Source organism: Centropristis striata, chromosome 2 (assembly GCF_030273125.1).
Source record: "Centropristis striata isolate RG_2023a ecotype Rhode Island chromosome 2, C.striata_1.0, whole genome shotgun sequence".
In the NCBI taxonomy this organism is placed as follows: Eukaryota; Metazoa; Chordata; class Actinopteri; order Perciformes; family Serranidae; genus Centropristis; species Centropristis striata.
The window spans coordinates 26340678-26357559 of NC_081518.1; the positions used below are offsets into that span (position 1 = coordinate 26340678).

General features: G+C 37.7%; 1 protein-coding gene across 1 annotated transcript in view; it reads left to right on the forward strand.

The window, feature by feature from the left end:
* The first annotated feature begins 914 nt into the window (after window positions 1–914).
* ddb1 (damage-specific DNA binding protein 1) overlaps window positions 915–16882 on the forward strand; it is a 67551-nt gene continuing 51583 nt past the window's right edge. The window contains exons 1-8 of the mRNA XM_059348708.1: window positions 915–1084; window positions 2674–2822; window positions 4564–4680; window positions 5047–5268; window positions 6076–6190; window positions 6892–6989; window positions 13184–13342; window positions 16576–16659. Coding sequence (XP_059204691.1) covers window positions 1024–1084; window positions 2674–2822; window positions 4564–4680; window positions 5047–5268; window positions 6076–6190; window positions 6892–6989; window positions 13184–13342; window positions 16576–16659 — 1005 coding nt within the window. The 5' untranslated portion in view covers window positions 915–1023. The remainder of the gene's footprint in view (window positions 1085–2673; window positions 2823–4563; window positions 4681–5046; window positions 5269–6075; window positions 6191–6891; window positions 6990–13183; window positions 13343–16575; window positions 16660–16882) is intronic.

Genomic DNA, 16882 nt, shown 5'->3' on the forward strand with positions numbered 1-16882 from the left:
GTGCCTGTGAACATCCACTGTGATCTGTTACTTATAAAAGCACATTTAAAGACAAAGAGTAGATTGCATAAACCACATTATCACAAGTAAACCTTAACTTAAGTAAGGCTTTGAATACAGGACTTTTACTTATAGTGGGGCAATTTCAAAGGGAGGTATTAGTAGTTTTACTGAAGGAAGTTATCTTTATACTTTGGGATCAATTTGACCCATATTCAGTGTTAAAGTACTCATCATGCAAATTGACCCCACTCAGATTGTTAAATATATTCCAAATATATTATTGCAACATTGATGCATTCATATAAACATCAATCTACTGTTGTGAAGGTAGGGTTAATTTCAACTACTTAATAAACTAATATGTGGTTTAATTTATAAAAATGTGAAGTCATTTTTAAATTGATCACATTTCTAATGTGAAATCTTGACCTGCAAAGTATCTTAAAAATGTGAGAAAAAAATGACAATATCTCTAAAACGTAGTGGAATAAAATATAAAGTTACCTAACATGCATATAAGTACAAATAATACAGTCATGGAAGAAATTATTAGACCACTCTTGTTTTCTTCAGTTTCTTGTTCATTTAATGCTTGGTACAACTAAAGGTACATTTGTTTGGACAAATATAGTAACAACAAACATAGCTAATAAGTGTTTAATATCAGCTCTTAAATTAAACTCTTATGAGCTATTGTTGTTGCTGTTATCATTATATTTGTCCAAACAAGTGTACCTTTCGCTGTAGCAGTCATTAAAATGAACGAGAAATTGAAGAAAAAAAATTGTTCTAATATTTTTAATTTTTTAAAATATTTTTATTTTTGTTAACCGTTAAGACCATAACAACTCCGCGCCGCAGGGGGCGCTCTCACTCCGAGTCCCCGCTCTCCAGCTGCCGTTGCCTCTCCGTGCTCCAAAGGCTCAGCTAACCACTTCCGGAAGTTTTATTATCAATGATTTTGCCAGTTGTGTGAGATTAAAACACTACTCTGGTGTTTGTTTTTTGTTGTTGTCAAAAATGTCGTACAACTACGTGGTAACAGCCCAGAAGCCTACGGCGGTGAACGCCTGCATCACAGGTAAATGTCCGCTGTTTGTTGTTTTTCTGTGCAGCGCTTGAACATTTTGCCACCTGCATGCTAGCTGCGCTCCCGCGCTGCAAGTAAAGTCCTCCGGACGGGCCTGTAGCTGCTACTAGCTCGTGTTTTACTCAGCCAAATGTTTACTTGCTCTTCTTGGTACACTTGTCTGTATGCATGCAGCACACACAAGTCTCTTTTATGTTTATGCCATGTCTGATTTAACGCACATGCGATTCGGTGTGTGGTTTATCTTTTGGATCTAACGTTAGCTGTTGTCGTGCCTAGTTTGGTTAACCCAGATAAACGATCGTATTTTGCTGACAAACATTTTATAATATTAGCCATTTGCAATCCGCTTTTGTGACACCCTCATCCCCTGTAAACATGATCAGTAAGCTGGTGCCGCCGTTTCATCTAACTTGACGTGTGTGGGCCACTAAATACAAAACACACGGAGAAACTGATGCTGAAAGCTTGATGGTGTTATTCAATCATCTAACTTTAACTATCTATTTTCTTATGTGTGGTGCAGTGCTGGGCGATATTAACAAAATCCGATATCATGATATTTTTGGACAAATACCTCAATATCAATATTGTAGGGTTGATTATTGGTGCTTCTTAAAGATATTGACACGGCAATTTTTATAAATCAACTATTTTAACTGGATATAATGGCAGAGTGGGTCAAGGCAAATAATAGAAAAGTCTGGTAAATTCAGTTTACTGCAATGGAAGAAACAACACCTACACTACAATATTAAGATATCTTAAATATTTCGACCCATATCATGATATCAAAACAATATTAATATTGCCCAGCCCCATGTGACATTGAGCTACCTTTCTCTAACTTTTAACAATTCCCATTTAATAATAATAATTTGAACAAGTTGTAGTCTTCCCTTTCCCATATCTCTGTTTCAAAATGCTTAACCGCCAGCCTCCCTCGTAGTCCACGACATACTGTATGTATAATGTGATGTAAATTTAAATCCGAAATGTTCAGAGAGGTTATTTGCTTTAAATTTGCGGCTGATTACTTACTTTTATGACTGAATGCCCAAATCATTTCTTTAATAACTGACATGTCAAACCAACATTGGTAAAATTGAGAATTGCCTTGTTGTGAACGTCTGTGTGTGTGTGCTACTTTTTTGGGTATTAAATGTTGAAATTGTCTTGCCTTTCTTTTTCTCCAATTATTATAGAATAGTACAATAAATAGATTTATTTTTTCTGTAACCAAAAACATGACTTTTATACAACACAGGTAGCACTCAAGTAATTGATGTTTGGGGTTATTATCTTTGACTGATCTTCGACTGACAGTCTATTGTAGACTTAACTAACATCATTATTCATTCTGAAAATAATTGTTAGTTGCAGCCCTTGTGGAAATATCTTATAGAAGCATCAATAATCATACTCCAAATGTCCCAAAAATTTCAGTAAAAATATTTGTTCATGTGAACTGGGATTTTTTTATGTTAGCCAATATTGTTCTCCAGCCTCTGTCACTAACCTTGCCTCTGCTACTCTTAAACAACAGTGTAATTAACTGTCTGGTGCTGGTGTGTCTGCAGGCCACTTCACCTCTGCAGAAGACCTCAATCTGCTCATCGCTAAAAACACACGGTTGGAGATCTATGTGGTCACAGCAGAGGGGCTGAGGCCCGTCAAGGAGGTGGGCATGTACGGAAAGATTGCTGTCATGGAGCTCTTCAGGCCAAAGGTGAGTTTTGTGACGTGCACTCGTTTGATGGCACTGTGTCAATATTTCTTAAAATAAACTAGTTGGTGGTCTGTTGGTCAACTAGTTGGTCTCACAAAGATTTGCATGTTTTTTGGTTCTTTAATAAACCATGTTGTATGAGACAGAATGCATGTACATTTTCCCCAAGAAGCAAGGCACAGAAGTATAAAATATATTTCTGATCTGTTTTTGTTAGAAAAACTAGTGCAGTGCCCATAGGAAGTATGTATTTGTACATTACATGCTGACTACTACAACTCTACAACAAGTCTGCAACTCCATAAAACACTTACTTTTCATAGGTACAAACACCATCCAGCACATACACATTGAACATTGATATTCGCGGGAACTATTAGAATATTATTGGAAAATCGAACCTTGTAGGGCACTTTAAAATTCCCAAAGATAGGTAGGCTAAATAGACTTACAGATGAGATGAGTCAGGCGTGGAAATCCAGAGCGAATTGTGTTACTGACCAGGTGTAGGCCTATCACACAATGGGGCGGAGCTCCCCTAAAAGGCGTCCGTCCGGAAACAGTGCAATGCTGCAACACGACAATGATATTTTGAAAAATGAATGAAAAAACTTCAAAATCGAGGATGCACATCTTCGTGCCATGCGCAAGCCACATATGAAATCTTAGGTTTCGTGACTTTTTTATGCCCTTGACACACACACACACACACACACACACACACACACAAACAAGCGCTTCTTGCGTTAAAGATAGATATTTGAGAGGAGAACCCTTCTAATCCGAAGTCTATTTATTGCCTGTTAAGCATCTTTAGCTATATGAATGAAATGTACTATTATTATTATTTTTATTATTATTTATCAAAAAAGTGTTTCATTGTTCATGTTTTGTTACCTAAAGAACAAAAAGTTTAAAAGGAAAAATATGCATCTAAAATATCTGTGGTTATTATAAATTGGAGCACGGAATAAAGATCCATCCCAGTAGACTATAAAGTGGATCTGTAGACTGATCAATTCTGTCTGGTGGAATTAAATTAGAAGGAAAAATAGTTGACCAGGGAGCTGCTGCTGGAGACCGCACTAAGATGAAGAAAGTGGATCACATTACTACAGAGGCCTTTACACTGGCTTCCTGTCTGTCTCAGAACTGCTTTTAAAATAGTATTATTCATTGTTAAAGTAAGACATTGTTTAGTTGGTGGTTGGTTTGGTTTTTGGTTTATATTTCTGATCTTCTGAAACATTATGAACCATCATGAACCATCCAGACCTCTCAGGTCGTGAGGGACAGGTCTAACTAAGATAAAACTAAACATGGAGAAGCAGCATTCAGTTGTTATGCTCCATATATCTGGAGCAAACTCCAATAGAACTGCAGGTCTGCTACAACAGAATCAAGGCTGAAGACTTGTTTACTATTGCCGTTGATTCGATAAAATAATTATTCATTTCTTAAACTGCACTGTAACTCTTATTCTTTTTGTTATACCTGATTTATTCTAATTAAAGTTGTTTGTATGTTGATTTAATTTGGGTCTTTAACGACTGATTCTAATTGTATTTAAATGGCCTTTTACATTCAGTTGCTTTTGCACTTTGCCTTGATGCATTTATTGGTTTATGTAAAGCTCTGGATTGTCTTGTTGCTGAAATGTGCTGTATAAATAATCTGGCCTTGTCTTGAATACAGACCTCTGCTTGTTTGGTCTTTGATGACACTGTGTCTTTTTTTTCAGGGTGAGAGCAAAGACCTGCTGTTTATTCTCACATCCAAGTACAACGCCTGCATCCTAGAATACAAACAGAACGGGGAGAGCATTGACATCATCACTCGTGCCCACGGCAATGTGCAGGTGAGACAACAATACAAATCTTGAATTCACACTGTAGCAATATCTACTTAAAACACATTTCAGCTGATTAATTGTTAATTTTATGGATTGTTCATATGGAGAGCAGTATGTGTTTTAATCTTCTCTCATTAACCTTGGCTTCATTTCACCAGTTAATGCTTGATATCTACACAAGACCCTCATTTATCAAACTTTAATTAGACTGTCTTAATTCAGCCAAATGGTAATAGAATATACTATACACTGTTCCTAATATGTTATGTAATTACTAGCTACACTGTATTAAACAGCAGCCTGAGAACACAAAAAGTGTGATTTTTATAAGAAGCGCCCAGCTGACTTTACAAACCAAATGCTCTTTTGCAGGATCGTATCGGGCGTCCATCAGAAACGGGTATTATTGGAATTGTGGACCCAGAGTGCCGTATGATTGGCCTGCGCCTGTATGACGGGTTGTTCAAGGTGATCCCACTGGACCGCGACAACCGTGAGCTCAAAGCCTTCAACATCAGACTGGAGGAGCTGCAGGTCATCGATGTTCACTTCCTGTACGGCTGCCAGGCCCCGACCGTCTGCTTCATCTACCAGGTACTGAGGAGACGAGATGTGGCAGAGTGTGTTTGAAGGAATAGGAAAGAGTATGTTGGTAATATCCTACAGGTGGGACTTTTGGAGTAAGATTCCCTTATTAGTCCCACAATGGGGAAATTCCAACTCTGCATTTAAACCATCCTTTTTTTACACACCAGTGAACACACCACGCTTAGGAGCAGTGGGCAGCACACTTCTGCGTGCCTGGATGTATCGTGTGATTTTTTTAAAAGGTATTATCTCAAGCCCAGAGGGGTAATCAAATTAGTCTGATGTTGTTACTTACTTCACATAAGTTCTGAAATTCAACACAGTGATGCAGTATAGTGTGCCCATTGAGAGGCTCTTCAGCCTGGGCAGTCTGTGCTGACTCTGAGAAGGAACTGGTTGTCTGAAAAACGATTTGAGAGACTCCAGCTTACGAGGTATAGCCTCTGTTATAGTAATAAACACGTCAAATAAGCTGGACTAGTCCCTTATAAAGCCATGGTTTGGTAAGCGAGCAACTCCAGTATCGTGTGTTAGAGAGAGTTATAGTGTTTGGCTCGTTAAATACAGTTTATACGCCATTAAAACTTTCTTTTCCTTTTAAGTCTGTCATTATCTGATCTGATATGTGGGCGACCTCAACCCCCTCGCCCATATACGTGCACCTAAGTCTTACACAAACTGAGGGAAAATGCTGGAGTGTGTGTCGTGTCCCCTGCATGCACTTGTGTGTAAAGAACTAAATGGGGACCCAATCATAAATAACATCTCCATCGTACTGAAGGTTTACTGGTGGTGACTTGTGTTGTGTCGTAGGACCCCCAGGGACGCCACGTGAAGACCTACGAGGTTTCTCTGAGAGAGAAGGAGTTCAACAAGGGTCCCTGGAAACAGGAGAACGTGGAGGCAGAGGCCTCTATGGTCATCCCAGGTAATCCGAGCTTTTACTGTTTACAATACCAAAATGATAAGTCAACAGAAAATAAAATACTGATGATATGATATGAATGATATTGGTATCTTCTGATTACTGACTGATCTGGATTTAAGTAGTAGGATTGTTTTTCTAAATGGATTTTACCTGATTGAAACAATTCAGAAACAGGCTGCCTTAAAAGATCGTTCAGGTTTTTAAAAAAAATGTTATTTTAAACATAAGATGGTAAAGAGTTGTTACATTAGGCCATTGGCTCCACATCTTGTTTGAACAAGTCAGCAGCTTGTATAGAGAAGTTAACAGTTATAATGATATGCATATTTAGTCATTTATTTATTTAATTTCCTTTATGTATGTTACTGAGTTTTGTCTTTCACTGGGTATTATGCTGTTGTCTGTTTTTAAAAATATAAGTTGTAAATAAAAATGGAAGAAAAAAAACAATAAATAAAAACATCTGAAACTACAGCTCAGCAGCCTAACACAATAGAAACCATCTGAAAGGTGTATATATAATGCAGGATTCTCCTCTCAGGAACCTGAGAACACACATTAGATGTAATCAATGAATTGATATTGAAAATGTTATTGGTGGCATCCCAGCTTCAATTTGTTTAGAACATACACACTGTCTGTGACTGGAACTGTACAAATGTACACTGACTCTCTGGCTCTCTTATCTGCTTGTATTTTAGTGCCAGAGCCATTTGGTGGAGCTATAATCATAGGACAAGAGTCCATCACTTACCACAACGGAGACAAGTACTTGGCCATTGCACCACCCACTATCAAGGTAAAAACATCCATTAATCCTCTGCTTTTGTTTTCTCTCTCTGTCATTCAGCTTAAGATGTTATTCATCATTCAGTTGCAGTTTATCAGTGTGGAATCGATTCATTTGGTGTCTAGTAACACAGAATAATGTTACTTCACAGTGTAATAATATTGTAATGCGAGGAATTATTTTTTCCTTTAGTAATTGGGAACTAAAGCAAATGACAGATGTCGAGCTACCAGCTCTGCAAGGAAGGCTGCATAAAGACATGTACATGAGCTTTATAATTGAAGGCTTTGTTTAAGCAATTAACACTTTCCTTATATATGTTACAGATTATTACATCTAAACAAATCTGAACAATTTGCATGTTTGGGAAAGTAATTTGCAAAATGTATATAGTGCATCACTATAGGTTTCTATTCGTTTCTGTACTGCCAGGTTTCTTAATGGTATTTAGCATCAGACATCTATAATTTTTTAATAAAGTTCAGGTAATATTGTGTGGGAGAGGCTCCAGCAACATTGTGTCAAGTTAAACGGAGGTTTTGTGGGAAACTGAATCCCAGGCACATAGCTCTTTGATATAATAAAGTAAAATAAAAATGGTGCCAGTAAAAAAGTAGTCATCAAAATCTGTATTATGTGAGCGTATTAATAATATTTTGCAACGCTAAGGAGACCCTGAGGTGTACATGTTGGAGTTTATTTGTTATGAATCTTGTGATTGATGTTGAAGAGGCTTTTAAAGGCAGGTTTATAACTGCTGCGATGATGACTTTAGCTCCCCACACACCACTGCTTTTAGTGTTACTTTATCAAGATTAGGTTGTAGTCTTTACTGCTCTGCTCACATTTAACAAAGCTCAGGGCCCAGAGGAGCTCCGCAACAGCATCCTGCTTCTATAATTAGAGGATGTTCTCCCACTGTCTCTAACTGCTTTTTAGTACCGCGCTCTCATGAATTTTGGAGGGAACATTTCATGTTGTTCAGATGTTGTAGCTTTTAATTTAGAGTCACACAGCTTTGTTTGGTCTTCATGATGAAAAAAGAATGTCTTTGAGAGAATAATTGGCTATGTTGAACAGTCTGAAATAAGGGCGATTGATTTATGCATTTCACCTATTTTGATATTTAGAAAAATGTGTTTTCACTCAGGAGCTTGCAGATAAACGTTCAGTGATCCACCTGCTGTAGATAACAATCACACGTTCTCCATTTAAGGTCAAGTTAAGGTATTTTGTGCTTGTCTGCTGTAGTGTTTGAGACACCTGGATAAAAATGAGTGTCAGCTTTTCCTCTTTGTAGCTGAACAGGTGTCAGTTATGTTTTTGATCATGGAAATATCCCGAACAACTGTTAAGCGCTTGTTATCCCTTTTAATTTTACCCTCCCAAGATCCTTGTCCAATACATTTTGTCACAGACAGGGAACTTCTTCAATTAACAAATATATTTATTTTCTTGGACGTAGATGGCTGCAAAAATATCATGTTTCTGCAGTTATTATCCTTATGTTTGGACACAATTCTAGTTTCATATAATTTTAAGTAATAGTCTCATAAAGCAGTGCTATTTATTACTCTCCACATATGCAAACTAGACACCACGTCAGAAATGTAATTAAAATTAAAAATTTGATGTCCAACATGCAACTTATTCGCAAAGTTGCATCCATTAACCCTCCTGTTATATTCGTTTCTCAGGAACAGTATAATGTTTAATTATCCAAAAGTGTCAGAACCCAATGAATCCCAATAAACAGTTTATATTTCATGATTAACTCAATTACTAACCATCTTAATCAATATTTAGTGCAATGGTGTTCTTAACCTCTCACAGACCTACATATAAAATGCAATAGTTTCTACATGACATTATTGAAAATGATTGATTAATTAGTCACCTCTTCTGTTCAGGGTCAGATTGACCCGAACAGTATCCATGTAAGATAAACACGCAAATATGTGAAATTAACCATTATCATTTTATTTCTTGGTTACACTTATTAAGCCAAGCAGAAGAAGTTTCATCCCAAAAAAGTCTTTAAACTATTTTCTTTTAGATTTCTAAACTTTAAAATGGGTCAGTTTGACCCACAACATAACAGGAGGGCTAAATGTTCAATTACCTTTTTTATAGAGTGTTATTTAGCTGCACCACAAAGTTGTCCTTACCAAGACCAGCTTTTTCTCCTGATAATGTTTTTTTGTGGTGGGCAGCAAAATTAAACAAACAAAAAAAGAAATGGTTGTTCCTGGATTTAACATGTACTTCAGTTCTATGAGCACAAAAACTCCACGTGAACATGCTCTTTCTCTCCCTCTCTCTCTAGGGGGTATTCATAGTAAAGTATGTTTAAACATTATTGAATTAAAAAAGGCTTTTAGAGGGAGTTGTGGCTGCCAGATATACTTGATAATGAAGAGCTCAAACCAAATCGCACTTCATATGGTAGAAGTTGCCCCCAGTGTCAGTGTACAGCTCAAAGCAGCTGACTCTGTAGCCGACTGTCAGGATTCAGTGGGACGCTTTTTTAAACATATCGATGCTTCTGTGCTGCGAGAGTCTTCATCACATGCAAGATAATGAGCTAATATCTATGATAATAAACAGATAAAGAACAAAGTAAATCCCACCACAAATACTCTGAAGATCTCTGATTAATTGACTTTGTATTAAATGAAGGAGTCTCCTTCACAATTTTGTTCGCTAGCAAAAAACAGAAAAATGTCAAATGCTGCTGTGTGGTAAAATTAACAGCTGGGCGATATGGACGTAAACTCATATCCTGGTATTTTTAGGCTGAATGGTGATATACAATATATATTGGTAGTTTTAAACAAAACTTGCAAAGTGTTTAATTTTAACTCAACGTCACAAGAAATTGTCATCAACCTGTTTTATTTAAAGACTTAAACAAATTCAAAACTTTCCACCCTTTGAAGCAATTTCATCAGATTCAGATGCTCTTCAACTGCAATCCAAAATGCCTCCAAATTACAGAACCAACTAGCTCTTGCGAGTGCGCAGAGAGGAGCAAACAAATAGTGGTCATAAGTTAAGGCAACATCAAGAGATATTCTATATCGGTATGGCGGTATTGTCTCAACTACATATCTCTTTCTAAAATAGATCCGTATAACTCGTAATACCGATATACCGCCCAGCCCTACCTGTTGGTAGTGCATTCTACCACACAGTAGCTTTTGACCTTTTTTCTGTTTGTTTCTGGTTGAAATTGTCAAGGAGGTACCGTCTTTCAATACAAAGTCATCACAAATTAAAATGTGACACAAAGCGGCTTAAAACACTGCCAAGCCTGCTGTTGTCTCCTTGTTGTCTCATGGCTCATATCTGTGTCCTGCTGATTGGTTCCATCTTCAAAAGCCCCGAACAGCCTGCAAGCTTACCCGGCTCACAACTGCCTTGCAAGCTGTCATGTCTCTGTTACAACTCTTTTTCCACAGTAGCATAGCTACAACATCGCTCGGCACATGAAAGAGGTAGTGGGGCATCTGGTGTTGCTATGTGACTAATGAAACCCCACTCTGAATTAAGTTTTTTTTTTTTTTTTTTTCCTTTTTTTTCCTTGCCTAATGTAACATTAGTATTCCGCTCAAACACACGCTCCTTTCAGTGGTGTCAAGGAAACAGGAGCACATCTTTTGATGTATAACCACATTTTTGGCAGCTAATTAATAAATTGTCACTCGTGAGCAGAGAAGTGAAAAACAAATGCGAGACATTAAAGATTCTGGCAGCGTGGAGGTCTGCCGAATGTGTCTGAGCTCATGTTATACTGGTCAGTGGTGGGCCGGCAGACTGGTGCCTCTTGTTGAGTCTAACAAGCGAATTACCTGCCACTCAATCGACAGCGGGACACTGTGGAAAATAAAAGTGGATCTGCGGTTTGACAGCAGATGTAAACAATACCACAGACAAGAGGATTGTGAAAATAGGTTTTGTAAAGATTCGATCATGTGAGAAATTGACTCTGCTTGTACTATAGACAACAACAATAACAATAGCTTCTGTTGAAGGAGAAGTAGAGGAAGCTCAGTCACACTGTGTGATTTTAATGCCAATTCCAATCATGGCTACTGTTCTAGCCAGCTTACAGTGGAGACGGGAGGCTTTGGCTCTTCAGCAACTCAGGTTCAAAGCTCTTTAGGTGCTTTGTTTTCCAAGCGTGTTTTGGTGGTGCCCAATCTGGTTAAGCTCATGTTGTGTGAGGAAGCCCAAATCTAACCAGGGCTGAAAGCTGAGAGTGACTCTGACAATAACCCAAGGCAGTTTTGTTCAAGTGGAAAGTAAAAGAAGACGTGTTATGTGTTCCTGTTATAGTTTGCATCAGTAGTTTTCTAGCTTCTCTCTGTTTAAGAGGCTCTGCTGTTTTATTTGGGGAATATATTTTGTGTAACATGCCAACATGCATCTATTTTAGACCACAAAAATATGAAATTTTTATCCATTCTTGATATGAATAAAATTGCACAATTCAGCACCAAATGTGTGTAACAAATGGTATTAACCCAAATATCGCTGAAACAACTTTTGGGACATGGTTGAACATGGAAATTGACTTCAGATACCAATATATTAATGTTATTAACCCCTTATACACCTTGATAGGTTTAAATTAATAATTACTTCATTAAGTCATTTGAATTAGATATTTTTCACCAGAATACTTTGACACAAAGTGCTGATCTTCAGGTCCTTAGCTTTCAGATGATGTTAACCACTTCTATGTGGCATTTATTGTTGACCTGCTATCTCCCCCTAAACATCCACTGCCCACAAATACCAATTCTAAAAAAAAGGATCTTGAATGGTAACTGGTTAAAAGCAGATTTCAGTAGGTGGGTTTTGAGGGCGGTTTTGAAGAAGGGAGTGAGGGAGAATGAGGTAGAAGGAGGCCAGGTTGTGGAGAGCTTTGTAAGTGATGAGGAGAGTTTTTAACCAGATTCTCTGCTGAATGGGGAGCCAGTGGAGATTTCAGAGGACTGTGGTGATGTGATCTCTGGAACGGGAGTGGGTGAGCAGACGTGCAGCAGAGTTATGGATGTATTGTAGCTTACTGAGGATTTTGGAAGATGCAGCGAACAGAATGCTGTTGCAGTCGACGAGTCGTGAGGTGATTAAGACATGGATAAGTGTTTCAGCAGCTGAGAAGGAGAGGGTGGGGCGAGGAGAGATAATAGCCAAGTTGAAGATTCCCATGAGAAAAGCTTGATGGAAACACCAACATTCGAAAAAACTTTCAATTAACAAATTGCAAAGTGAGTGAAGAGAAGGTAAAAATATAAATCAAATCAGTATTTGGTGTGACCACCCTTTGCCTTCAAACCAGCATCAATTCTTTTAGGCAATTTTTCTCACCTGCCTAAGACTTTTGCACAGTACTGTTGTATTTTTTTCTGCTGAAAAGTGAAAAGATATGAATGTACAGTTTCCGGTACAACCCCAATTCCAAAAAAGTTGGGACGTTGTTTACAATGTAAACAAAATGTGATGCAATAATTTGCTAATCCTTTTTTGGTATTGGGGTTGTACAACTGCGAGGCAGTAATAATTCTTGTTCTGTAAAATGTTCTGCTCTCTACATATTTTGGTCATAATGCTTTGATCACAAAATGTAAGGATCCTTATTTTAAAATGCATGTTTATGTAATGTGCTTATGTAAAAATATGAGTACCAGCCAAATGTAGCATTTGATTTAAAAAAAAAAAAAAAAGCTGAAATGAAAATATGAATTGGCCTCAAAAATCCAGCATGGTATCGATATTAATACGCCTGTGTGTCACATTAAGTTTAATCGACTGTTTTTCAAACATGGAGCAAAAGAAAAAAAGTTTCTGGACTTTTTTATTACTCCAGTTATCGTGTACAGAGAGTGCTGACAGGACGCCAGGAAGGCTTGTTTAATCAGCACTTTTCTTGTCAGCAAAATCTGAGCAGTTTGTATTTCTGTGAGTCAGATTTAAGCTGTACGTTGGGAAAACTCCTCAGAGTATGTGTTTATAATGAGAGAGAACAAAAAACACTGTGAAGTCCGCTTTCTGTGGCTGTACGTGGAGCTGCTCATACATATAGATAATGCATGAGGGAAGGATGAAGACTTGTTTTGTTCTGGTGCAATTCCAGCAGCTCCTCGACCGAGAGTGTTATTTTAATGATTTGTTTGTGATTCTGTTCTCATTTGCAGCAAAGCACCATTGTCTGTCACAACCGGGTGGACCCCAATGGCTCTCGCTACCTGCTCGGGGACATGGAGGGGCGCCTGTTTATGCTGCTGCTGGAGAAGGAGGAGCTCATGGATGGCACGGTGGCGCTCAAAGACCTGCATGTGGAGCTGCTCGGAGAGGTCCCCTATCCATCTTATTCTCTCTGTCTCTTTATCTCTCTGTCTCCTCTGTGTTTATCCACCTGCCTTTCCTCTGGCGTTTCTCCCATCTGTTTCTCTCTCGGCCCGACTCGACCACCCTCTCCGCTGCTTGTTGATTTTCCTCCTGCTCGCTTTTTCCTTTCAGTGCCCTCTTTGTTACGATTGACTCTTAAATGGTTTATAGCCCTGACAGGAGCTAATGGATCAGTCTACACTCGTTGCGGAGACGAGAAAAAATGATCCCACCTCTTTGTTGCCAGCTTGCCAGAGTGTCACTTATCCCTTTTAAGTTGATTTAGACCACGACTGTATGTCAATACAGTGCTTATAGCTAAATCTCATGTTGAAGGCACACAGCTTTTTTGCTTGTGGCGCCTTCATTGATGACTTGCCAAGGAGTTTAGAAAGGTAAAATGCAGCTGAGTGATTCGATGGCAGCTAAAGGAGAGACATATTGCTTTTCAAACCATTAGGACCACCAGCAGCCCAACATTAAAGTGTCAGACTTTGGTAATACCTCAGCGTTTAAGAAGATGTTCACACTGATGAGAGTGAATTTAAAAACATAATTAATGTGACAAAACGAGTTCTGTCTGTTTTTAGATCGCTTTAAATAGTGAAATGCCCAAAAGTCAGTAATGAAAGAAATGTTCAGATCATTTTCTGAAAGCTACAGTTGGCAAGTCATTAAACTGTGTTTCTAAAAACATTTGAGGCAAGAAATAGGCAACAAAGTAACAGAATCTTGATTAATATTTGATCAGTGCTGTCTAGTTTGACAGTTTGACTGCAGTTCAAGACTCTTTGCCTCTGATTGGTTATTTTAATTCAGGTGCAAATGCTTTATAGGAGACAGGCATATTTTTTTCTCATGTATTGCTGTCAGGATGTAGTTCAAATATGACAAAACTTAATTAGATAAACGTTACCAACTGTAGCTTTAAGTAAAAGTACTAACAATATACCGGTGTGACTCCACTAAAAGCAAAAGTCCTGCATTTAAAACCTTACAAAAATGACATAGTATGTAACTATTATCACTAAAAGCAGAAGGTGTTTACTATCAAAGTATATGAAGCTTTTGGATTCATATTACTGCTGCCTTAAGCCGGGAAAGCATTACCACATTTCTACCATTAAAACCAGGGGGGGGGGGGGGTGTTGCGTTATTCTACCATTAAAGCCGGGAAAGCGGATACGTAGTTTTGTAGTATTTGTAGTTTTTTCCACCTATTTTCGGTCTCTTGGCCGATGAAATGCATCAGAATATATATTGGAGTGTCTCAATGCAACATGGGACTTTTCCAGAACTGAAATCATGGTGGAAGACGACTATAGCGGAGGTTGCTCAGATATAACGGGTATATAAACACTCAAATACTTTTTGAATTTCATTTCTATCTGCTACTGAGGCTGAAAAATCTATTATTTAGTAGACGTTGACACTTCTGTTGAATTTCCAGAAAAACTTCAGGTTTTAGGGGGCTATTTTAAAATCTCCCATAGGTTTTAAAGGCATTTTTTCCAGCCGTTTTAGGCCTAAATGGGTTAATGTATGTGTTGCATTTTACTGCTGTAGATGTTTATGGTTGTGCTATTTTTAACTCCTCTATTTCCTGTTGGGTAGTTTAATCTACATCAATGCATCATATTCTATAAGATCATCATGTTTGTAGTGTGGCTGTCCTGTGAGACCCACAAAACTGTAAAAACTTTTCGTGAGCTCAGAAAAACAACCCTGTTTTCAGCTGAGTAACGACGGCTAATCAAAGAGGCTTTTTAAATAGTTTATTTAGCTTAAAAAGTAGGATAATACCTTATAATAATGCTGTAATACGTTCTTCAACACATAAAGGAACACTTTATCCGCTTATCACAATGATTCAAATTCAACACATCTGGACATACGTGTGTTTTAGATAGAAAAGGTTATGAAAAGATGTAATCTGTGAAGTAACTAAAGCTGTCAGACAAATGTACATAAGTACTTTATAAATGTGATAAGCTACATTCCAACACCGCCAAAAGTGAAATTTCCAAACAGTAGGAATGTTCATTTTTCTTCCTTTCCATTTCTCATTACCGAGCTTTTGCATTAATATTTTTATCTGCCATCATCTGTTTATACCTAATTTGTGTTTCAGTGCAGCTGAACAAAGTTGTCCTCTGTGACCTTTCTGTTACTGGGATGCCAATAATTATTATTTCCACAGTGAAGTTATCCGCCAATTATTTTTATTTTTGTTGTATGTAAAAGGTCAAACGTAATGATTTCCCATCTGAAATTTCGAGAGCCTAATGAATGAGATATCTCATAATTTGCTTTAGTTTCACAATAAATAGTTCAACAATAAAAATAAAAGTAAAAGTCTTCAGTTTACAGTCTGATGATGTAAAAGGCAGCAAACAAATACTTCTATTGAGAGATTTGGTGTTTTAACTTTCATGACTCAAGTAGTTAAACTAACAAATCTATTATGGAAGTTGTCACTGATTTAATTATTGTTGATTTACAAGAATTGTGACTCAGAAATGCTTCCTTTTCTATATGATGATCAGTTTTATTGATTTTCCAAATTCATACAGGTCTGGACAAACAAAGCTTTGGAAATACTCACATAATGTGATTTTAAGGTCAAAGTGGAGAGAAAAAGGATTTATTTTTAAATATATAATCAGTGTTTGTGTGGACTAAAGTAGGGCTTGGTCATATTGACCAAAAGTCATATCCTGATATATTTAGGCTGATGGCTGGTCTAATTCCATATCACATTTAAAAATATATCAATATATTTTTTATATCGACATGTCTCCCAGCCCTAAACTAAAGCTGAATCAATAAGTAACTGATTTGACAGAAAATGTATTGGCAACTTTCAGAAGTCATTTTATTTAAGCAAAAGTGCAAAACTATTTGGTTCCAGCTTCTCCAGTGTGAGCACTTGCTGCTTTACTGTGTCTCATATGACAGTTAAGTAAATATCTTTGGGTTTTGGACTGCTGCTCGGACAAAACAAGCAATTTAAAGACATCACCGTGGGCTCTGGGACATTGCGATGGGCATTTTTCACTGCAGACTGACTGACTGACAGATGGACTGCGACATCCCAAGAGTCATGCTGCGAGCATTGCTAAAAATGAAGTAATGATTAGTTGCAGCCCCAGTGTGGAAGTGGCCTCAGAGCTGTTTTTGTGTCTCTCTCCACTGACAGACATCCATCGCTGAGTGTTTGACCTACTTGGATAACGGCGTGGTCTTCGTGGGCTCCAGACTGGGCGACTCCCAGTTAGTGAAGGTAAGCAGCAAGAGACACTTTCACACCTTCTATAAGGGTTCTAAGTGTTTTTTGAAGTACATTTCACATTTGCATTTTGATATCTTAACCCTCTGAACCCCAAGCAGTTCCTCCGGGTTTTCTGCTGCAGTCACAGTTGGCTCACTGTGGACCAGATTTATACTGGAATATGTATATATATTATATATATAAAATATAATATAAAACGTCCTGCACCTCTATG